This window comes from Capsicum annuum, chromosome 11 (assembly GCF_002878395.1).
Source record: "Capsicum annuum cultivar UCD-10X-F1 chromosome 11, UCD10Xv1.1, whole genome shotgun sequence".
NCBI classification, from domain to species: Eukaryota; Viridiplantae; Streptophyta; class Magnoliopsida; order Solanales; family Solanaceae; genus Capsicum; species Capsicum annuum.
Genome location: NC_061121.1, coordinates 35,060,696 through 35,086,227, shown reverse-complemented (window position 1 = coordinate 35,086,227; position 25,532 = coordinate 35,060,696). Strand labels below are relative to the sequence as shown.

Genomic DNA, 25,532 nt, shown 5'->3' with positions numbered 1-25,532 from the left:
CTTTTGTTGGTTGTTAAAAGTTAATTGTTCCTCCATGTTGCAACTCACTCAAAGAATGCTACCTAAACATGAGCTGTAGTCTTCCGTATCATTCAAATTCCTTCTGAAATCTAGCTGCCAACTAGAATTTGAATGATAGTCAGCCATAATACCATGCTTTTAGTTGAGTCATTAGAAAGAGTAAGAGAATTTATCCTGCAAGCATTCATCTCCAACCCACAAATTTGTCCAAAATCTACTTTTCAACGCATTGCCAACGTCCAGTCTAGTGGAACTGGTTGAAATATTCCCAAAGCTTACATATTCCCTTCCATATTTCCTGTATAATATTTCTTCATCCATTCTTCTTTTCATAGATGACAATAATCAATTCCTTCTATACTTCATTACCTTCCATAAAGTACCTCCAAAGCCATTTGAAATGACGAATTTTGCTGTTTAGGTACAAGATTTGTCTGTCAGAAATTCCTGTTCTTTTAGTAGTGCACTACTAATGAGAGTATCCTAAAGAATAAATATTGCTTCTTCCATGGACTCAGTTTTTTTAGCACACCTTGCTAAATACTTTTATCATTCTTCTTTGTTTCAAGTGAAAGCTCCAGATAAAGAGTGAAAATATTTCTAACATATATCCCAGGATATCAACAAATTTTTCTCTGTGAGTCAACATTAATATTGAAAATATTGATCTTTGTCAGGTACGGCTTAAATATATTGGTGATCTAAGGTGAAAATCAAATGAAAGCCTTAAATGTGTAAGAAAAAATAATTTTCTTTACTAACTCTATTTTAAAAATTATATGATCATTTGTTCTAATTTTTTTTTTAAGTAATAATATAAGGAATGTATTTAATCATTGGCTCAGCGGTAAGCTTGCTTACCGTGGTGTGCCAGGGTCGGGGGTTCGAAACGCCCCTCCAGCGAAGCTGGGGTGAGGGCGCGTAGGTCAGGCCCAGAGTGGTCCCCCCCTCCCCGACACCTACGGAGTAGGTATGAACCGGGTCGTCCCTTTTATTTAATCTTTTGAGACATAATAATCTAGATATATGAACTTCTAATAATTCTTTTTTTTATATAAAAGATTTATTTTTTTTATAAATAATATTTAATTTATTTTAAAAAATCTATAATATATTATCGTAAAAATTGTGGCTTCTCAAATTTGGGGGCCTAAGGCGGTAGCCTATTTTTTTTATAAGGTAGAGCCGCCCCTAATCTTTATCAGTTTTTTTAACCTAAAGATGGCTTCAAATACGAGTGAATCCCTCTAAGATGAAATCATCGCTTTAATTTCTATTTGGTTCACACAACAAAAGTGCATCATAAAATATATAATATCAAATATAGTCACATCATCATCGCTGGATCTTCCAAAGCTTACTCCTTTTATCAACAAAAGCTTTCTACTCTCCTTATCATCATGCTTAGTACTTTTCATACAATGTAAGTAGTTTAAGTGATAGTGGATCTCTGCAATAACTAAAACAGCCATTTTGAGCAATTGTGCTTTATTTCATGATTTAATGCTATGGGTAGCTTGGTATTACATTTTTGGACTTCCTGAACAATCCAGGTTTAGATACAAGAGTTTGAGAAGGTTTTTGAATACGATCTCATTTGAGAAGACTTAAAGGCTAAATTAAAGAACATGACCCCTCTTTTTGAATATTAGCATGTCTTCGTGTGATTTGAGAATTCACAGGAAATGGCTTATAACAGTACTATAAAGACTAAAGCCAAAATGAAAATGGCGTCCCGAAAAGTTGCATCAGATTAGGGACAATGAGACAATGTGTGTTTACAGTGAAGAAGAAAATGGTTGATTGACTTTGATAATTTATGCAAAACCAAGTTGGAAAAGTTGTGATGCGGTTTCAAGACATGAAATTCCTTAGCAAAAAAGGATGCCTAAATTAGTTAAATTCATGTAAGGAAAGGTTTGAAAGAGGAAGGTGCAAAGGTGTCCAAATAGGAATGGAATTACTCAATTGCGTTCCAAAAAGATATGGGATTCTTTTGAAGGAAAAGTAAACCGACTTTGAAGAAGCAAGCATCAACAGCTATAAGTACCCAAAAGCTTCTACAAAGTCATTTGGGCACACTCATACAAAGCAAATGCAAAGATCAGAGTTGATCATTGAGGTGCTGCGGAAGAAACTCCTTGAAGGAACAGGTCTACACATAGTGAATCTAGCTAGAGTTTAGCCTGATTGTATTAGGATTGTACATCGAGTAGTAATTTTTTGATTTCATAGTTTCCAGTGTGTGTTATAAACTGAAAGAGAAGTTTGTTTTCAAGTTGGGGTGACTTGGAATCTTGGGATCGCAAGCCAAGGCTGGTTTATGAGTTGTTAGGAAATAGAGTTTATAATTCCTAGTTGTTGAGTTGTAAGGGGTTAGAGTTTATAATTCCTTAGGTTGCATAGTTTGTAATCAACTGTTGAGAGGCTCGTGTTTTAGTGAAATTTCGGGTAAATCTTACAGAAGTTGTAGATCATATTATTTACACCTTTTGAGTAGGGTGTTTTCCACGTGAAAATTTGTGTTCTTTAAGTTTATTGCTTTTTATCTCTTTGGTGGAGCACATTTGACAACCCGATCCAAGCGTAAGAATTAATAATCTACAATTCACTAAACTAGTAGGGCATGTAGAATATCAATTGGTATCATAGCTACGCTATTTTTTTAAAAAGTTAACTTCTTAAGATAAGATCAAGATGAATCCTGCACCTCCTACTAGACATTGTGAAGGTCAATCAACTACAAGACCTCTTTTCTTTAATGGGTCTCACTTCTCATGGTGGAAAGCTCATATAGAGGACTTCATTCAGGCTGAATTATGGGATAGAATTACTATAAGACCTACAATTCCTATGAAAACACTGGATGGAGTGTAACTTAGAAAGATAAGAACACACTATGTGCCTGAGGATCTTATTATTCTAAATAAGAATGCTAAAGCTAAGAACATACATATGTGGTCTTGGTTGAGTATAACAGAGTACCAAACTATTCCACTGCTAAATAAATCTGGGATGCACTAGTCAACTCATGAAGGCCTTAGTCAAGTTAGAAAGTTTAGAGTTGCTATGCTTTTCACTGAGTATGAAACATTCAAGATGAAGGATAGTAAGACCTTGCAAGAGATGATAACTCGACTCACCACATTTGTGAATGAGCTCTCCTTACTAAGAACGACCTTGACTATTAAAGAAAAAGTATATAAGGTGTTGAGGGTCTTTCCAAAAGAAAATTGGGGCGTCAAGGTGATAGCCATAAGGGAAGCAAAAGACCTCACCACCATGACTCTTGATGAGTTGGTAGGAAATCTGGAAACTTATGAATATGATCACCCCTAAGAAGGTAGGAACCAAGAACCAGTCATTAATATTAAATGCTTATGAGAGTGATGATTCTAATCTAGATAAAGAACAAGCGACATTCATTACCAAAAATTTAAAAAAATTCTTTAGGAGAGAGAACATGTAACAGACACCAGTCCAACGATAGATCACAAAGTGGGTGCTTTAAGTGTGAAAAACAAACCACTTGATTAAAGATTGTCCATTATGAGAAACAAAATGGAGAAAGGAAAGAATACTGATGGAGTTAAAAGCCAAAGATAAAGGTGACCTCCAAAGTAGAATGGAGAAAAGAAAGAATACAGACAGAGCTAAAAGCCAAAGATAAAGGTAACCTAAACAATCTTATGCTATGGCTGAAAGAATTTGATAGCAACATAGATAATGTTGCATTCATAAATATGGGTGACTTTGATCAAGAGGAAGATAAAAGGAAGAAGCATACAAATCTAATGTAAGTATCTCTGAACAAAAAGATAAGATTCACTTTTCTCTAAGAAAAAGTTAAACACTATCATGAATTAATTGATAAACAAAATGATTTAACAACTAATAAAGAATAGTTGCTCAAAACTCTTGCCATCTTCAAGTATGAAATCATAGATACTGAAAAAGGCACGAGCACTATAGAGAAAGAAAACTGATCTCTAAAGAAACAAGAAAACCAACATGGTGCAACCATCCTAGCCCTTAAGGCAGAAGTTCTCAAGCTCTCCATTTTTGATAAATAAAAAATACTGCTAGTGATGAATTTCTAAAGATTGAGTCCTCTCTTAAATAAAAGAATGGAGAATTGATTTGTGAAAAAGAAAAAATCAAAATTTTAAGCCAAGAGAACTCTAAACTAAGACTGTATCATGATAAAACTAACAAGTGGAATCAATCTTCAAGAATTATAAATCATTAAAATAATAGAATTCATAGTGAAATGCATAGACAAGGATTTCATAAGAAAACTATCCTTACAGAGGTTCTATGTTATATTTGTGGAAAAATAGGACATCCAACTAATGAGTGTCTCAAAATCCATGAGGCAATAAATAAAAATAATGATCTCATTAAAAAGAAATACCCTTTCAAGAGAAGCAAGTTCTTTGCAAAAAAAGGGAACTTTTTCATTTTTGGAAAAAACTGTGAAGACATCTTTGTCTAAAGAAATAGGTATACCAACATGTTGCCTGCATGGTTAAAGAAATATCTAATTCATCCATTTTCCCATAAGAAAGGATCCAAGCTCATCTGGGTGGCTAAAACTATACTTTAAAATTATTTTGCAGGTAAGAGTGAGAGAGCAGGAAAAATTAATAATTGGATAGTGCTTAATTAAGATACGTGACTGGAGATAAATAGAAATTTCTCTCATTCACCTCATTAAAAGTATAAGAAGTATCTTCTGAAGATGGAAAGAAAGAGATCATTATTGGAGTATGAAAGATTGAAAGAACAAACGATAAAGCTTTAGAAGAAGATTATCACGTTGAGGGACTGAATCACAATATTTTGAGCTCTCAACTGTGTGACAAAGGGAAAAAAGTAATCTTCACCTAGGTAGGATGCAAAGTCAAGAAGATAGATACAAGAAAAGTGGTTCTCACTGCAAGAAGACACAACTAACATCTTGGGAACCTCACACTCAAATCTCTCTTGCCTTAGTGAAATGATATATGATTCTCTTATATGGCATAAAAGACTTGCAAATATGACATAGATAAACAAACTTATTTCAAAGGACCTAGTCCTAGGGATTCCCAGAGGTAAGTTAAAAGATGAAAAGACATGTTGTGCTTATGTAAGGGGAAAGCAAGAAAGAACCTCATTCAAGACAAAAAATCTAGTGAGTACAACATAGTGTCTTGAACTAATTCATGGATCTTTGTGGACCCATAACAGTAAAAAGCGAAGGAGGAAAAAGGTATGTGTATGTGCTAATGGATGACTACTCAAGATTCACTTGGACACTCTTCTTGGCTTCTAAAAAAGATGCATTTGATGAATTCTACATATTGTCCAAAAATAGAAAAAATCTTGAAAACTCATTAGTTTCTCGTAGATCTGACCATGAAACTGAGTTTGAGAATACCAAAGTCTTAGAGTATTGTAAATCAAATGGGGTAAATCACAATTTCTCAGCTTTTAGAATTCCATAAAATATAGAGTAGTTGAAATAAAGAACAGAACCTAGAATACATGGCTATAACAATGATGATTTCTAGAAATCTTGCTCAAAATTTGTCTATTAAAGCCTTGAGTACTGCTTGTTACATTATCAATAGGTGTATGTAATGATCGAAAGTGTAAAAACTTGATTTGTATATGTTTTAACTATTTTTTCCTTCTCTATAATTGCTACATATTGATTTTGGGGTGTGAGAATGGTTGTCGTGGTTTTTGATGCGATCGGGGGTTATTTGGGAGAGTTTGTGATTTTTAGAGACTTTAAAAGTTTCCTAGTTGACTTCAGTTAAAATTTATTTTTCTGAATGCTGAATGGAAATTTGAATAGTTTTATTATGTTTGAAATGTCAAATTTGGTTAGTATCAGGGTTGGTTTAGGTTCGAAGCCTTTAATTTGCGTGTTGACCCTCCATTTGAAAAATTAGTAAATTATGTCTTATAGGGGTCTCCGCGGGGGGGGGGGGGGGGGGGGGGGGGGGTAAGGGGAGGTTAATTTATTGAAAAAGATCCTTTTTTCAAAAATCTGAAATTGTCATTATGTTTCGAATGTCGAAAATAGTCTATTATCATAGTTTATTTATATTCATAGGATTTTAAATGAATCCTGAGGGTCAAATCAAAAACTTAGCCTTCTAGCTAAGTTGCTGGTGCAAGGCATCAACTGGTGAAGCTGCTTAAGTAGCTAATTGGTCACTAAAGCAGAATTTTCGTAAGCATCAATGGGTCACTAAAGTGGAAGCAACTAAAGTTTGCAAGGGTCGCTTTAGTGGTGACCTCTTAAGTGGTGCCCTATTGCTTTAGCGGTCATGTAGTCGCTAAAGTAACCAACCTGTATATAAACCTCGTTTTCCAAATGTTTACCATTTTGGACCTTTGAGCTCTGAGTTTGGGTGATTTTTGAGGATTTCTTCACCATTTGAGCTTGGGTAAGTTTCAAAACCTTGGATTTATTGTTTTACCTTGATTATATCATCAAAAACACTAATGAATTCAAAATGAAATTTTAAGAATTTTACCCGTCAAGATGAAAAGTGATTTTTCTTTGATTTGTATCTCATTTTTAACTCATGTTCGCGTGGGTTTTCAACTGTAGATTCTTTTTTAACCTTGAAAAATGTATTTCTCAAATAAAATTTTGATTTTACCCCTTCATTTTTAACTCATTTTCTAGAGCCGTTTTGGACTCGGCTCACATATGGGTAATAGGGGTATCATTAACTTTATTTTAATGTGTAAACACAATATTTGAATGTTATAGTTGATTATGAGGTTGTTTGAAAGGGGAAAACTCCATGTTGAAGCACTTTCGGATTGAATTTCATCATTTTAAGGTAGGTTATGGCTTAACTTCTTTTAGATTGAGTTGAGTAGTTAATAAATAAGTAAAGAATTCTATGGGTTGAGAAAAATAACTATGGGGTTTGTATTTTGAGATTATTATTACTGTTGTGTGGCCAAGTGGGTGCTTATATTTTGTTGTTATTGACTTGTGATATCTATGTGTATTGTCCATGTGGGAGCTTTATTTAATATTATTGGCCTTATCTATGCATTTGAATGCCTTTATCCCAAATATAATGCCTGTACAGGGGCTTGAATTATTATTATAGGCCTTACTGAGCATTGGTTGCCTTTATCATTATAAAAATGCCCGAGTTAAGAGTTGACTTGCTATTAATGGTGCCTTACATGCATATTTATTTTGATGATTCCTAATTAGAGTTGATAATCATGAATTGTGGATGTATTGAGTTAATTTCTGGGTTCACTTATATATGTATTGAATGGATTGGATATCTTTATACTGGTTTGATTCTGAACTTTACATCCTCATTCCATACATATGCACTCACGAGATATCAGTACTATTAAGGAATACTATTTTAGAAAATTTTTTTGACATCTTTCTATACCCTCTATGTGAACACGAGCTAGAGAGGTCGGTTAAAATTTGATATAGGAGTTATAGTATATGGCTGCGAACCCATAGGTCCTATCTTCGGAGTTGTGAGCTCGGTAGGTGTATATAGAAAGTCATGCTATGACTTTCACAATTCATCCCATCATCATTGCATTGCATTGCATATGCATCTTTCATGATTATATTATTTTTCCTTCACTTATTTTTGCTCCGGTATATTTTCTTGTATATTTGTGTTGTTCTATTTCAGTATTTGTATTAGAGTTGTTAGTGGAGACGATGTAAGCTACCATTTGGGAACTTTCTATTCAGGTGATGTGCTTATAGTTTTCATTACTTATATTATTTTCTACTTTGCTTAGTCAACCTATGATACCTACTGAGTATAAGTGGACCATACTCACTCTTACTATGACTTTTTGGTATAGATCCAAGCTTGAGTACGACACGTGGAGGCTGAGTTGGTGCTATTGAGTTGGTGACTTTTCGAGGGTCTGGAGTGCTCTAGATTTTAGAGTTGCATTTCCAGGACCTTATTCTATCTTTATTTATATATTTATGTCATTTCTAGAGACAAACTATGTATTTTCAGCTTTCATTATTTATTAGTACTCTTACATTTGTGATACCAGATTTTGGGAGTTTTATATTACTTTTCAGATTTCAGCTTTATTTATGTTTTGTGTTTGGCTGATTTTGTTCTAGAAGTCTCTTCGTGCCTGATTAATTACTATGTTGAGATTTTCTTTCAATTTTGGATGATATGCTAACTTGTCAAGGTTGGGTCGCAACAAGTGCCATCATAAACTCATTTTTGGATCGTGACAGGGCATGACCAGACCTATCTTTTAGAAGACTCCACACGAATTACTGAAAGAGAGGAAGCCCAATATCTCTCATCTTAGAGATTTTGGATGCAAGTGTATCATCCACAACAATGTAAAAGACAGTTTAGGTAAGTTTGATCTTAGAAGTATGATCTTAGGCATATTTATACACCTAAGTTTCACTATCTATGTGCATTTAGCCTAGTTTCGAGGACTTATTGATGTGCTTAATGAGTTATTAAGGGTGTAATTATGTATTTATGTGCTGAAGAATATGTTGAGAGTTTTTAAGTTGCATTTTAAACAAGTTAAGAATCAAAATTATCAAACAGAGTTTAGACGAGAAAACTAGTTGTTCTAGCTTGAGCTATGTTTGTTCTAGTGTACTTTGATGAGCTCTATTGTGTTGTATGAACTTATGATTATTACATGATTTTATAGGAGACCATTGAAGGTATTAGGAGCAATGCCGGGGAGCAAAACAAGCTTAAATGGAGTTGGAAAGACATCTACAAAGTGCAGGACTTGAAGACAAAGCGAAAGGATTACACCATAAAGGAAAATTGGCGTATGAAATATAAAAGTGTGCCATGCTCACTAAGATCAATAATTAGAGCATGGCATGTCCTGGCTTAAAAGTGAATGGCACATTCCAATGAGGGTGCACAATTAGAGTGTGGAATGCCCACTGACCTCTGCGATAAAAGTGTGCCTTGTCCATGTGTATTTTAAGGCAAATATCATCTACACTGTAAATAAAACACTTAGATTCTATTGTAAATAACTTGGATAACTTTAGGAGAGAGAAAAAACACGAGGGGGGCTCCAAATAGGGTTTTTATTCTTTACTCTATTTCTCTTGTAATATTTTCCTATGAATTCCATTATTCTCATTTTTTGTATGACTATGAATGGATAAACACCCTCTTTCTAGGGTTGAGGCTACGGACATGATTACTTATTGCTCAATTAAGTTGGTTTTAAGTTGATTATCATATTTAGTTGTTCATATGTTTTTGTTATTACGATTATACTGACTCACGACCTTTAGAATATATTTATACTTCTACTATGAGCTCGGAAGGAGGAACTTTAGATTAGAATATAGAACATATGGAGTGGGTTCTTATACTATAAATGAATTAAATATAGGATTTACGGTTAGGATAGAAATATACCTAATTTGCCTCATTTGGTTCAAATACGAGATGCAATACAAATGCGTTTGAATTGATTCTCACATTCCCGCTTAATTATGTAGTTGTGGCTTTTATTTAAATAGACTATTAGAGGCTCGAAAGGCCATAATAATGTTATCAACCTCGTGAATCAACAACCAAGATAATTAACTTAACCGATGAGATTGCATAGTTTTGTAGGATTGTTCAAATTGCCTTGACTCTGGATTCTCTTCACTATTGTTGCAAACACTTTCTATTCTTATTATTGTTTATTATTAATTTTATATTCTTGAAATTCAAACTCTCATTGGTTACGAATATCACTTTTGTAATCACAGTAGTAACACTAGAATTGGATTGCTCGCTAAACACCAAGTCCCTATTCATATTCGACTTTAAAGAGCCACTTTATTACTTGCATGACCACATACACTTGCATGTGTTATAGGACACAACAAGTTCTTGGCTCCAGTGCTGGGGACTTGAAAAATTAGCAACTCTCTAATTTGTAGTTTTACTATTTTGTTTGATAAGTGCTGACAACTTGGTTTTTGCTATTGAACTTGCAAGTATAGGTCTGAATCTCAAGTAAGCTAGTAAGGGAAATGGATTTGGTTAAATCATATCCCAAACTTGAGTGATGCTTACATCAATTGAGGAGAGAAACAACACTTCTCTATCCCATCCCATAAGTTCAATGAGGCAAAGCCATTCCTGCAGTCATGGCTGAAGAACAACCAACCCGCATGACATGCATGAAGTGGAAATCCCACTCACAAATAATGTTAACTCTAACATCCACAGATCATAGCTTGGGGGTAGATTTGAGCTAAAGCAAAACATGATTCAACTATTGTAAGCAGTGAATAGTTCACAAGCTTGTCACATCCAGAGGTCCACCTATAAAATTTCTTAGAGATTAGTGGCACCTTTATTTCTACTGGAGTCTCTACATATTAAATAAGGTTCACTCTCTTTCCCTTCTCACTATTGGGGGAAGCAAAGAAATGGTTAAAGGAAAAACCTTCAAACTTCATCACAACTTTGGATAACTTGGCAAAGAAGTTGCTCGTTCGATTCTTTCCATCTAGCAAAACTACAAGGTTAAGGATTGAGATACTGAGTTTCAAACAAAAGCCAAATAAAAATCTCTATCATACATGAGAGAGATTCAAGTCTTTTCTCAGGGATTGACACACACCAATAGACCAACAAGGTATTAGCTCATATTTTTGTTGAAGGACTTGGCCATAATATAAAAATTTTGCTAGATTCAACTCTAGGAGGTCAAGCTTTGGATAAAACTTATGATGAGCTATATACTCTTATAAATCAAATTGCATAAGATAATCTTAAATGGTAGGGTGATATGCCCAAAAGTGTAGTGTAAAAACTTGTAGGTATGATTGAGGTGGAAAGTGTCACAACATTTCCCACTCAGTTGGAATCCTTTTAGAACCAAATGATGACATAGTTCAACAAATTAAGTGTGAAACAACCTCAGGCCCAAGTAAATGCAGTTTAGAGGCTCAAACTTGGTGTGAAACTTATGGAAATAATGGTCACTCTACGGACCTATGTGGAGAAATTCAGAGTCGGTTAATTTTGTGGGCAATGCAAAAAAGGGAAATTCAAACTATGGCAATGCCTAAAATCGCAATTGGCAGAGTCAACCCAATTACTCACAGAGAAATAATCAGGCTTAAATCAATAGTTCAGTAGCAGTAGAGAAATGAGAATAATACTCAGGATGTTAATATTGAAGAAACTTTGAAAAAAAATCCTAGCCAACTAAGAACAAATGGCTGCAGATATCAAAAATTAAAAATCGACTTGGAAGAATTTAGACATGCATTTAGGGCAATCGGCTCAAGTACAAAATATAATACCTCAAGGGCATTTTCCTAGTGATAAAGAGAATCTAAAGCAACTGATGGTAATTACCTTGAGGAGTGGTGGAAACTTGATTGACAAACCTCCAAAAAAATCATGAGGTAATTGGTCCCACAGCAAGAAGAAGAGAAGCAAATGACAACTAAAGAAGCTAAAAATTTTAGGAAATCTGAGTACCCAAAAGCAAAGACAACTAATCATACACATGAGAGACCACCACCACCACCATTCCTTCAAAAACTTAAAAAATAAGGATGATGCTTGCTTTAAGAGGTACTTTTGACACATTCAGAGAACTTCACAAAACTTTTATTTGTTAGATATTTTATAGGGAATGCCTAAGTACACTAAGTACTTGAAGGATATGGTGACCAATAAGACAAAGCTCGGAGACATTAAGAGGGTAGCACTAACTGAGATATGTAGTTTGGTGGCGATGAGCAAAATGCCCAAGAATCTCAAGGACCTTGGGAGTTTCACCTTCCCCACACCAATTGGTAAAAGTGATGTGTCTATGTGTTGAGTGATTTGGGGGAAAAAATAAATTTGATACCTCTTTTTGTATTTAACACTCTAGCTTTGGGAAATTGAGGCTATGTTTAGTGGTGCTCTAAATGACAGACAGAACAAGAATGGTTCCCAAAGAAATCATAGAGAATATTTCATTAAGGGTGGTAAGTTTATTATTCCTACTGACTTTATTGTTCTTTATTGTAATGTAGATGATAGAGTACCAATCATACTAGGACGTTCATTATTGGCTACTAGAGGAGCAAGAGGGGATAATAAATTATGCACAGCTTAGAAGGCAAAAGGTCAGAAAAGAATAAGAAGATGGGCTTCGAGCAGAAAGAAGAGGATAAAAAAATATGGTTGAGAGTTGTTATATGAGTCGTGTTGTGACAATAAATCAAGCACCACTTGGGAGGAAACTCAAGTTAAGGTAGGTAGCTTTTTTTTTTTTTCTTTAGTATCACTTTTGTTTTTTTATTGTTTAAGTTAACAAGTTGAATGAAAGTCTGAGTACTGGAGATCTAAGTTAAGGAGTATGGCAACGACTGAGTGTGGGGTTCTCTTAACTCCTTTGATGATCATGATGCTACTAGCTAGGCCTAGAGGCCCCAAGGAGTATTTCTATCCTTACTTTTGATTTATACTTTGGTAACAAAGTGTGATTTTATGTGTGGAGTGTTGCTATAGGATTTGTATTTTTGTTTAGTTTCTAGTTTATGAGTAAATTTTAAAAAAATACAAAAATATTTTATCTTTGTTTATTTTTAGTTTTGTTGGTGTCTGTTGAGTAGAATCACACTTCACCCACCTTTTAGTTTTTCTTTTCGGTTCTTTTCCAAGGGGGCATACTTTGAATCCAATATCCATTTTTGAATTCTAGGAGTGATTTTAAATTTTTGCTTAGGAATAAATGAGATGTTCTTTCTAAATGCTATGTATGATTACATGATGCAAGTTGGTTTTGAATGTAAAAGCATGTATAGTGAGTTGAATTACTATTTTTAAGACACCTAGGCTCATTTATATGACTCTTTTGCGATGTTGGATTAATTCTAAGTTATTGCTATTTCGTGGTTGAGAGTCTATAGAAATCTTACTTGATTTGATCATGTGCCATGTGTGAGTGAGGTTTTGTATAATCCTTATTTCATATTGATGGTTAGAACTTGCCTGGAGAGTTTGCAAAGCAAAATAAAGAATATTAGGCTTAGAAGATGATATAGACATTTCTTATACCCTCTTTATCTACCCTTTCTACATGACCTTGGTTATCCCCATTGATCCTTTAGCCTATTCATTGGTAGCCTCATATGTACTTATCTCCTTTCTTTCAATTGATTGTAATTTGATCCAAAATTCCAAAGTAATTAATTGAAAGATTATGATGTAAGGAGTGTAAAATTAAAGAAGGAAAAAGTAAAAGTGAAACCCCAAAAAAATAGCTCTTGGTATATTGAAAATATTTATGTGTATGGTTGGGAGTAATGTAATGCAAAGAAAAATTGATCAAAAGTGAATCATGTGTTGGTAGCAAACACTCTCTCCTTAAGATATGTGAACTAGCTTAAAGATATGGGGCAAAACAAAAGAGAGGTAGGACGATAAAAGTGGTAAAAATTTGGTTGGTTAGAGAGAATTCTAATGAATGTTTAATGTATTAAAGCGCTTAGGGAATATACTCACTATTACTGGCTAAAATAGTTCCTACCCATCCCTTAGCCTGTATTACAACCCTTAAAGGCCTATTTGATCTTTAACCTTGATATTTTGATATTACTAGAGTACTATTGTGATTCCCCAGGTTATGGCCTTTAAAAATTTCTCAGTTGTCATCATTGTCCAGGGTACGGCTCAAGTGACGAGTCATGAAGAGTCCTCATGAATCGTATAGTGCCAATCATTGTCTGATCAATGAGGTTGCCTTAGGATTCTATCTTGATCATGAATTAGCCCCCACGAGTCATAGGGTGAGGTCTCAAGTCGTAGGGTATGATTTGTGACCATAACAGTAAGGAGTCAGGGTTTGGTGTCTTAGGCTTGGTGACAACTCATGACCAGTGACCACGAGTTGTTGCATGACACATAGCGACTGTTTTTTCTACTATTTATTTGGGGACACTTTGGTTATTTCCTTTCTTCATAAATTATTACCCACGACCATAAAACACCCTAAGATTCCCTTTCTCATTATTTTAACAAGTCAAATACACTCTCTTCTCTCTCAAATTTCCCAAGTGAGGACAATTAGGGTTTTTAAGAGAACTGGTCATCTAGCCTTCAAATTGGTGTTTTCTCTCCAAATTCATGGTAATCTTAGGCATGTATCTCTTCTCTATACTTGTATTTTACTATGGCATATGATGGTTTGATTTCATATGATTTTAATATGTGGTTTTGGAATTTGGGTTGAGGGTTTTTTATGGTTATTGTTTAAATGGCATTCTCATGGTTTACATGCATTTGTTATGCTTTATTGATGTATTTTTAAACCCATTGGGGTGAATGGGAATGGTAGATGCAATATGGGTCATGGATTCCCCTAAATAAATGGATTTTGGTACTGGAATTTATATTAACCTCAACCCACTTTATGAAACTGGCTTTGAAACATGGTTATACACATAATTTAACTTGCCTTTAGAACCTTACATTGCATAAAATGTTAATGGAACATAAACACAAATTTGAAAGGCCTTGGTGGCCATAGTTTGGTTTTAAATGTTTTAAAAGGCCTTGGTGGCCATAGTTTGGTTTTAAATGTTTTAAAAGGCCTTGGTGGCCATGGAATGGTTTAAGTTGGAACTTTAGATTCTAATTGGCTAATTGGTTTGGCATAATGAAATTGGTTTGTAAGCATAATTAATTGGTATGATACCATTCAGTAAATGCCTTAATGGATGACTTCTTGGTTGATGGGTTTATGTTTGAATGTTTTAATTGGGCTTAAATGGGGTTGTGTAGCTCACTGTGGAAGGTAGAGGTCTCAGGGGGGACAGATACTGGAAAACATATTTGCTGGCATGGATATCTTTATGACCGTGTGCATAATTCACACTTTATATATATACTTTAGAATTGCAAAGGGTAGTGGATTCCCTTGACCTTTCTCGAATATTTCTAGTTCATGCAGCTAACACGTGCCGAGACTCTTTTAGTAGGGTAAGTTGAACCCATATAGCCTATGAGTGCCCTTAGGATGGTTAGAGCTACACAGTCCAGGTTAATGATTTTAAATCTCATGCTTAAACCCTATACCATATCCCGACATCTTATATATATGTATACATAATTGTGAACATGTATATTAAGATTGGTTTTGTTTTAGAAAATGGATTTATGTTATCCCTTGTCCTGAGTTACATTCTAGCACTCACTTTACTAATCGTCCTTCACTTTACTAACCGTCCTAGAATGCTACATTATTTCATAATGTAGGGTCCGAAGACACCTCTTTTACCCCTATGCAACATTAGGTCGATTCTGATTCGTCAGTTGTTCTGTGTTGAAATGGTAAGCCTCCATCTTCTGAAAAGCTAGATATTTCATTACTTTCTTTATGAGTATCAAAATTCTATTTGTTTCTTTTCATATTTTGGATTCCCTTTTTGGCCATGGTTAGGGGCATGTCCCTACCTAACTTGGTATTTTTGTTTAAAGGCTTTTGTGGACAAAGTGTGGGAATGGTTGTTGTTGACCCTTAGAACTTACTTTTGAGTTACATTTATATTTTATCTTTATATTCTGGACGTCTTCCACTGTTTACTTGGATTTTTCTTGATTAAACAAGCTATGGTGGTGGTCTTCGATCCTCGGTAAGCTTGAGATATCCATCATGACTAGGCTAAGGGTCGGGTCATTACATGCTTGGTATCATAGCCTAAGTTGAGGGTCTTTGGGTGTCCATAAATTTACATTGATTAGAGTCCCTTTTAGGGGTGTATAGTGCTCCACACTTATAAGAAAAAGGCTACGAGGCATTTAGGAACGTTTCCCTTTCTTGTGTTCTGTTTCAGGCTATGAAGTTTAGTGTCGTTAATTCTCTCTTGCTCCCAGTTTACTCGTATTTCAACTCATGCCTCCTCAAAGATTTGATGCTCGTTGAAACTCTATTGTAACCTTTGCCCTACCTGAGGGAAATGTAGAGGGTACTCGCCTTATTTATGGAGTACCGACCCGATCAAAGTTCCCTTATCCCAATTATGCCGCTCCACCTGGTGTTCTATCGGTCCCTACTAGTCCTTACCCGACTGGTGACAATCATGATCAGCCATCTCAGGGGGATATCTCTAATGTAAAGTTTTACCGATATATTCATCTGCTTACTCAGCTCGTGGACTCTCAGTCTCGTTTGTCCGACCCAATTGGTTTTGCTGTTGTTTCATCTGAGGTTACCCGAGTTAGGCAGTTCACGAGGTTGAATCCCCAAACTTTTACAGGCTTTAAGGTTGATAAGTATCCTTAAGGATTCATTGATGAGATGGAGAAGAATTTTTGAGTGATATATGCTCCTGATATAGAAGATGTGGAGTTTGCTTCTTATCAGTTAAAAGATATTGCTTATCAGTGGTATGGGTGTGGGAGTAGTTCAGGGGTAATGACACAGAACGGGTAATATGGGAGGAGTTTTATAATGCTTTTCTTTATTTTTCTTTTCTCAGGAGTTGAGGGAGGCCAAGGTCGAAGAGTTTGTGAACTTGAGGCAAGATCGGATGAGTATGAAGGAGTATGTCTTGAAGTTCCATCAGTTGTCTCATTATTCTCCAGAGTTGGTGTCTAGTATGATTTCTACGATGAGAAAGTTTGCTTATTGTAGGGTAAGGTTGCGATGTTTAACAATGAAATGGATATCTTTAGACTAGTGGTGTGTATGCAGCAGGTAGAGAATGAAAAGAAAAGACAAGTAGAGATGGGAGAAAGGCAGAACAAGAAGTTCAGGTATTCGGAGCGGGGTGGATATAACACCCAGTGTTTTTCCTAGCTTAAAATTCGTTCCTAGAATATTAAGAGTGTACTTGAAAAATGAATAACCTTTATTTCATATAGAATTTTTAAGATTTAGACCTTCCATTGTGTGGGAAATTGAATAAGCTTTCCATAGATATCAAATTCGCCCAAATCCGACACTCGGTGAAGATGTTAGAGCATTGTTAGTAATGCAGTGTTCCACCTGGGCACTCACCGCATCTCGGTGGATGCCAAAATGACAATCGTTACATTCCAGTAGACCTCCATAATATTGGTGCATCACGGAGAGGTCTAAATTCCCAATTGTCAATTTTCAGTGGCGCAACACGATAGCACCGCATCGCGTCAGAGTGTAAATTCGCACTGGTCCTTTTTCAGTAGCTTAACGCGATTTTAACGCTTCACGGTGAAGGTGTAATTTCTGTACTCTTGATCCATAATTCAAATTATTATGTCATGAATTTAATCCTAAGTATGTGAAGTCCTTATTAGGTGAATGATGTTCATAGAAGTCACTTAGAGCCAAGTGGAGCTAAGAACATTAGATTCGACCAAAATTTGACATTCAATCCTACAAAGGTCTACTTTAAACATGTATGACATTTTATATACATGGAATTTTCCGTCTCAAGACCCACTAAATTATAGATAATTGAATTATCTTTTCGACGATACCAATTTTCCAAAAATCCGATACCCGAGCGAAAAGTTATAGCTATTTTAGTGTGAGGTAGTGAGCTGCCATGATGGTAGCGCATCGCGCTGAAGGGCAAACTCAGGATGCAGGTTAAAAATTTCTTCTTTAAAGTAATAAGGGGAAATGGGGTCTTTTCCCACCTCAACCCAGATCATAAAAACACGATCTAAGGCTTCAAATGGGGCATTATTTGCCCCCATACTCCAAATCTTTCCCTCAAGAACAATCCTAATCAATTCCCTCAAGAATCATCAATTCCATCTTCTTCTCTTCAACAAAAAGATCCGGAATTTAGGGTTTCTAATCCAAGAAATTCAATATTGATATCAAGATCATCTCCAAAGTATTCAAAGTTCAAGCTTTTATATTCAAGTTCATCATCCAAGCTCCAAGATTCAAGCTTTCTTCATCAAATCAAGTCAATTAAGGTATGTGGGGTTTCAACAAGGACAATCCTTTCGTCCTTGTGCCCAAAACTTGTTTTAAGTTATTAATTTCTGAATTTTATTATGATTTCCATGAAAGTTAAGTTAGGGTTTATACCCAATTTATATTATTTGAAGATTATGAATTTACAGGTGATTGAATATTGAATGGCATGACTATTTTCATGTATTTATGTGCGTAACACAATTTTCCAGATTTTCGAAAGTTAGTTTAAGTATGATATTGAGATTCTTGACCTTATTATTTTGATGGTGTTGAAGTATTTTCAAGAAGCATATTGATTTGGATGTTTTGGTATGATTTTGAATATTTATATATGAGTTCTAAATTGGGATTCATACATATTATCACTATTTACAAGATTTTGAGTTTTTGAGAGCTGTTGAAGATAAATTTCATGAGTTTGTTTATATTTTCATGAAGCATTGCTGAAATTTTTAGATTTTAATATGATTTACGAATGTTTATGTTATAAAGCATGAATTTTGAGATGTTTTGACATGAGTTTGAAGCATGAGCTTTAATCTCTAAGATTGAGTTTTGATATTTCAAGAAACTTATATTTTTAGCATGCTTTGATAAGCAATATTTGATCTTTTGATCCTAAACAAAGATAAGGAATCCACATTATTCATATAGTTAATGATTTATAGCAAAGAGAAGCATAATTGATTTTTATTATAAATCCTTATGCTATTTTAAGGTGGATTTCCTAAAAAGTTCTGAACCTAAGTATGGGAGTAGTATTTAGCACCGAGTTGGGTCATGAGACCTTGATTCCAAGGTCTCATGACCTAGAACTACATGCCACCATAGGATTGAGATTTATGGGCCCGAGGCCCCGAGATAGTGATCACTAAAGTTAAGGTTCTATTTTGATGGCAAGGGTAGAACAACTCTCCCCAATGTGGGTAAGATGTTAGACTCCATGTCAGCTTATATGGTTTATGTCGGTTAGAAGAACCTCTCAAAGAAGACCCCTAGTCTTTAAATAGTTTATAGATTTAAAGTCTTAGTATATATTTTGAAAGTTATTGTTTTAAGATTTCATCTAGTTGACAAGATTTGAGAACAAGAAGAGGATAAAGATTTTAGAATAAGGTGTAATGACTCATGAGATTTATACAACATGCTTCCTTATTCATGATTTATGAGATTTAGATTTCAGTTTTTGCTCAACATATGTGAGTCATTTATATCAGCAAGCATGATTTCTATAAAGAATGATGATATTATTTAACTATTACATACATCCCCATATACTCAGTACATCCTCAAAGTACTGATCTACATATATGTCTATGTGCTACATTGTTTCATAATGTAGGTTCAAGTTATAGTGCATCTACCATATTCAGTTAGTCCGGAGCTTCCAGTTAGCAGGTGACGAGTCCTTTTGATTCAAGGGCTCGAGTCAGTTATACAGCTTGAGAAGTGTTGTATTTTCTTTATTCAGTTGTATTGAGTTGGGATAGTTGGGAGTCATGAACCGGCTACCTATAGTCATAACTAGTAGAGGCTTCATAGACCGTTAGTGGTGTTAATGTATTTAATTTCAGTTTTGTTGCTAAAAGCAGAGCTATAATCATGTAAATTCAGATTTGTATTGATCAAGTTCAGAAAAGTTTTATGTTTCCATTGATTTTGTTCAGATCTATGTATTTTATTTAGTTGCTTGTATGTATACCAGTAGAAGGGTTATCTTGGAATCACTTATGACCCTAAGTACCGTGTGACATCTCGAGACCCACCCATTTTTGGGGCGTTATAAACTTGGTATCAGAGCATAGAGTTCAAGTTTCCTAGGGTGTCTGTGAAGCCGTTTCTAGTAGAGTCTTACGAACAATATGGAGACATCTGTACTTTTATTCGGGAGGCTACAAGGCATTTAGAAAATCTTTTCATTCTTTCAAGTCTCAAATTGTGCTATAGAAAGGGTCTCTAATAAACTTATACAGATTCTCATCTTACTCTATTCGGGCCATCTCTGCCTTATTTTCAAGGTATTAGAAATAGTCAAGCTTAAACCTTTACTGCTAGGGCTTTCTCAAATAGTCTCCTCAGATATTTATGGGATTATAAGGAGGCTAGAAAGTATCCCATCAGTGCTTTTAAGTTCCAAAGTTTAAAGGGCTTTATTCATGTTCATGGAAAGTCATGCACTAACACCTAGTCAGGTGTGCTCTCAGATTTCTCCTCAGAATCCATAATAATATACACTTCTCTATCTATGTACTGTTCTTGAGGTAACATAATCGGCAAGTTCCAATTCCCTCCCCTGATAATGCTCTTAGAATTGCTAGCAGAAGTTTCTGAAGTTTTACAAAACGGCTTGAGAGGAGCCTTCTACTATGTTATAAGTCCCTTAAGTTTAAAGTTATGTCCTTATTTTTATGAGCTGTTCAGCTAAGATAGAGTAAGATGTGTATTGTTAGATCATTGCATATTGTATGTCAAGTTTTCATCTCTTGTAATCTTGTTATCATTGTGTTGTTGAAACTAAAAGTCTAGTGAAGCCGTGTGGGCCTCTTTCGATTCACTAGCATAGTTGTTTTATTATTTATCTCATTTTCTAGTTCAAAACAAAAAATCAAAGTCTAGTGAAGTCATGTGAGGCCTATTTTGATTCACTAGCAAATTGTTATTCATCTTGTTGTTCTTGTATTGGTTTGAACTGAGGGTTTAGAGGTGTAGTGACGAGAAAAATGGTAAGGACAATTTATAGAATGTATGTATTGCCGAATCTTTTGCATAAGATTGAGTTAGTAATAAAGTGTTATGTCTTTGTGTGCTAATTTAGTAGAAGGTAGAGAAGGAGTCATTAGTTAAGGTGAATTATTGTTGCTTGAAGTATGAAAAGAGTTGTTGACGGTGTTTGTTGTGCAATAAAAGTATAGGTTATTGATGAAGGTACTTGGTGAAGGAGTGTTGTTAATTTAGGCATCCCTGAGATTTCCAAGGGGAGTTTAGTTGAAACATATAGAGTTATAAACTAAGTTTAGCGGTATAAAAAGGGTAGATAGTAATGATATTAGAAGAAGGATGTGTTAGTGGATTTTAAATAAGATAGATCATAGGATTGAGATTGATCCTTACTGTTATGAAGTTTTAGCGGACTAATGGTTTCAGGTGTTTAGCATGTAAGAATATTGTGTAAAATTGTGGTTCGTCATAGCTAGAACTAGACACTAAGTTTGAACAGTTGATGGTCATCAAAGTGGATGAAATAATTTCTTGGTTAGTACTGTTAGCTATATAGAAGGGATCTAATAGGCTTGAACAGTGTATGTAAGAAGTTTGAGTTCAGTTATCTATAATTAAGTATGATGCTATATGTATGGTGAAGAAGTATGCCCAAGGTGATATAAGGTTGCATTATTTCTAAGGTTATTACGTGTTGTGTGTGATTAGTAGTACCATTGAGTTACTAAGTGGAAGGAGACTAGTTATATATATATTATGTTCTTAATAGCTAAGCTAAGGAGTTATGGGTAGATGATGCTGAGCCTTTTTGGTGTGATCTTGATTCTCATAGTTTAGAAATACAAGTTTAGAGAGGTGATATTAGTAAGCTATGACATAGGTAGTTTGGTTTATTAAAGGTTGATGATGTTCGTGTTAAGTATTAGAATCTAAGATTGAATCCTTGAAGATTGAGCGAACAGAAGTAAGAGTTGAAGCTCTAGGTAGTGTGAAATAAAGATCTGGTGATACCATGAAGATTCTAAGTTAGTGAGTGTTTAAGTTGTTATATGATGACTTTTGAGGCTATATAAATCTAAGAGTGGACTCTCAGAAGGAGGTACTAGCATTGGGAGTTACACGTTAAGATACAATCTGTCAGGGCAAGTTTAGTTTTATATGTATTGATTTTACGCCAGACTCTAAAGTAAAGTGATTGCAGTTTATATTAGAGTTTATATAGTGGTTCACAGACTTAGAGTGATGGATTAAAGATAAGGGGGGGAATGATAGGGTAAGTAACTAAGTCAGATTTCTAGATTCTAGTAGTGATGATAAATACTTGTGTAGATGGATGTATTGTGCGTTAAGTGAGATCCTAGTAGAAGGTTGAATATAGTTGTTGAAGTGGAATGTACAGTATGAGTTAACCCGTTTAGCCAGTAATTCAGTCTAGCAGTCGTATAGATAAGTTTCTATGGTTTTCAATCTTCCCATCTAGTCATATCATTCTACAAGGAAATTTTCTCACTTTGTGTACCTTGTGAATTCATCCTAGTTTATGCATCATTTTCAGAATCTAGATGATCAGTCATGATTCAACTCGTAAGCTTCCCGTTCGTCATCTCAGTCTTTTTCTAGTATTTCAATCAAATCTATATCTTTCGAGGACGAACGATCCCAAGAGAGAGATATTGTAATACCCCGAGTTTTTCATGTCATAAACCTCTCATTCATTTTCTCATGAAATCAGATCTAACCTAAATTAATGGTTACTCATAAGTTGACACCCTCATTTCTATATTAGCCATATAGTTATTTTTATGAGAATTCATGCACTCACAGATCCGTTTAGTAACTCATTATGTTTAAGATTCAGTTATTTAGTTTATTTCAGTTGTGCATGATATCTTATAACCTCATATTCCTTAGTATTTTCAGCTTAATTATCCATATTCGAGGATGAATGTTCCCAAGGGGGAGATATTGTAACACCCAGTGTTTTTCCTAGCTCAAAATTCGTTCCCAGAATGTTAAGAGTGTGCTTCAAAAATGAATAACCTTTATTTCATATAGAATTTTTCAGATTTAGACCTTCCATTGTGTGGTAAATTGAATAAGATTTCCATCGAATCAAAATTTCCCAAATCCGACACTCGGTGAAAAAGTTAGAGCATTGTTAGTAATGCAGTGTTCCACCTGGGCACTCACTGCATCACGGTGGATGCCAAAATGGCAATTGTCATATTCCAATAGACCTCTGTGATATTAGCACATCACGGAGAGGTCCAAATTCCCAATTGTCAATTTTCAGTGGCGCAACGCGATAGCACCGTATCGCGCCAGAGTGCAAATTTGCACTCGTCCTTTTCCAATAGCTTAACACAATTTCAATGCACAGCAGTGAAGGTGTAATTGTCGTACTCTTGATCCATAATTCAAATTCTTGTGTCATGACCTTAATCCTAAGTATGTGAAGTCCTTATTAGGTGAACAAAGTTCATAGAAGTCACTTAGAGCCAAGTGGAGCTAAGAACATTAGATTCGACCAAAATTTGGCATTCAATCCTACAAGGATCTACTTTAAATGTGTATCACATTTTATATACATGGAATTTCCATCCCAATATCAACCAAATTATAGATAATTGAATTAGATTTCCGGCGATACCAATTTCGAAAAAATCCGATACCCAAGGAAAAAGTTATAGCCATTTTAGTCTGAGGCAGTGAGCTGCCGCGATGGTAGCGCATTGCGCTGAAGGGCAAACTCGGGATGCGGGCTAAAAATTTCTGCTTTAAAGTAATAAGGGGCAATGGGTTCTTTTCCCACCTAAACCCAGGTCATAAAAACATGATCTAAGGCTTTAAATGGGGGATTATTTTCCCCCATTCTCCAATTTTTTCCCTCAAGAATCATCAATTCTATCTTCTTCTCTTCAACAAAAAGATCCAGAATTTAAGGTTTCTAATCCAAGAACTTCAAGAATTATATCAAGATCATCTCTAAAGTATTCAAGGTTCAAGCTTTTATATTCAAGTTCGCCATCCAAGCTCCAAGATTCAAGCTTTCTTCATCAAATCAATTCAATTAAGGTATGTGGGATTTCAACAAGGACAATCCTTTCGTCCTTGTGCCCAAAACTTATTTTAAGTTATGAATTTCTGAATTTTAATATGATTTCTATGAAAGTTAAGTTAGTGTTTATACCTAATTTATATTGTTTGAAGATTATGAGTTTACAAGTGATTGAATATTGAATGACATGACTATTTTCATGTATTTATGCGCGTAACACAATTTTTCAGATTTTTGAAAGTGAGTTTAAGTATGATATTGGGATTCTTGACCTTATTATTTTGGTGGTGTTGAAGTATTTCCAAGAAGCATATTGATTTAGATGTTTTTATATGATTTTGAATGTTTATATATGAGTTCTAAATTGGGATTCATACCCATTATCACTATTTACAAGATTTTGAGTTTTTGAGAGTTGTTGAAGATAAATTTCATGAGTTTGTTTATATTTTCATGAAGCATTACTGAAATTTCCAATTTTTAATATGATTTACGAATGCTTATGTTATCAAGCATGAATTTTGAGATGTTTTGACATGAGTTTGAAGCATGAGCTTTAATCCCTAAGATTGAGTTTTGCTATTTCAAGAAGCTTATATTTTTAGCATGCTTTGATAAGCAAGATTTGATCTTTTGATCCTAAACTAAGTTAAAGAATCCACATTATTCATATAGTTCATGATTTATCGCAAAGAAAAGCGTAATTGTTTTTTATTATAAACCCATATGCTATTTTATGGTGGATTTCCTAAAAAGTTCTGAACCTAAGTATGGGAGTAGTATTTAGCACCGAGTTGGGTATGATTCCAAAGTCTCATGCCCCAGAACTACATGTCATCGTAGGATTGAGATTTATGGGCCCGAGGACAATATAGTGATCACTAAAGTTAAGGTTCTATTTCGATGGCAAGAGTAGAACAACTCTCCCGAATGTGGGTAAGATGTTAGACTCCATGTCAGCTCACATGGTTTATGTCGGTTAGAAGAACCTCCCAAAGAAGACCCCCACTCTTTAAATAGTTTATAGATTTAAAGTCTTAGTATATTTTTTGAAAGTTATTGTTTTAAGATTTTATCCAGTTGACAAGATTTGAGAATAAGAAGAGGATACAGATTTTAGAATAAGGTGTAATGACTCATGAGATTTATACTACATGCTTCCTTATTCATGATTTATGAGATTTAGATTTCAGTTTTTGCTCAGGTTATGTGAGTCATTTATATCAGCATGCATGATTTCTACAAAGAATGATGATATTATTTAACTATTGCATACACCCCCATATACTCAGTATATCCTCAAAGTACTGATCCACATATATGTCTATGTGCTACATTGTATCATAATATAGGTACAAGTTAAAGTGCATATACCATATTCAATTAGTCCGCAGCTTCCAGTCAGTAGGTCATGAGTCCTTTTGATTCAAGGGTTCAAGTCAGTTATACAGCTTGAGAAGTGTTGTATTTTCTTTATTCAGTCGTATTAAGTTGGGATAGTTAAGAGTCATGAACCGACTACCTATAGTCAGTACTAGTAGAGGCTTCATAGACAGTCAGTGGTGTTAATGTATTTAATTTCAGTTTTGTTTCTAAAAGCATAGTTGTAATCTTGTAAATTTAGATTTGTGTTTATTAAGTTTAGAGAAGTTTTATATTTCCACTGATTTTGTTCAGATCTATGTATTTTATTCAATTGCTTGTAAGTATGCCAGTAGAAGGGTTAGCTTGGGATCACTTGTGACCTTAAGTACCGTGTGACATCTTGGGACCCATTTTGGGGCATTAC

At 34.7% G+C, this 25,532-nt stretch overlaps 1 protein-coding gene across 3 annotated transcripts in view; it reads right to left on the bottom strand.

Annotated features, from left to right (window-relative positions):
* Nucleotides 1-25,532, bottom strand: part of LOC107848326 (long chain base biosynthesis protein 2a) — an 81,969-nt gene that overhangs the window by 17,190 nt on the left and 39,247 nt on the right. The window contains exon 1 of one of the 3 annotated variants that reach the window (XM_047398716.1): nt 4,731-5,004. The exons of 1 other annotated variant lie outside the window; for it this stretch is intronic. In XM_047398716.1, the coding sequence (XP_047254672.1) occupies nt 4,731-4,781 (51 nt within the window). In that variant the 5' untranslated portion in view covers nt 4,782-5,004. Of the gene's footprint in view, nt 1-4,730; nt 5,005-25,532 lie in introns of those variants that run through there. One more of the 3 variants, XM_016693064.2, reaches the window with a different exon arrangement.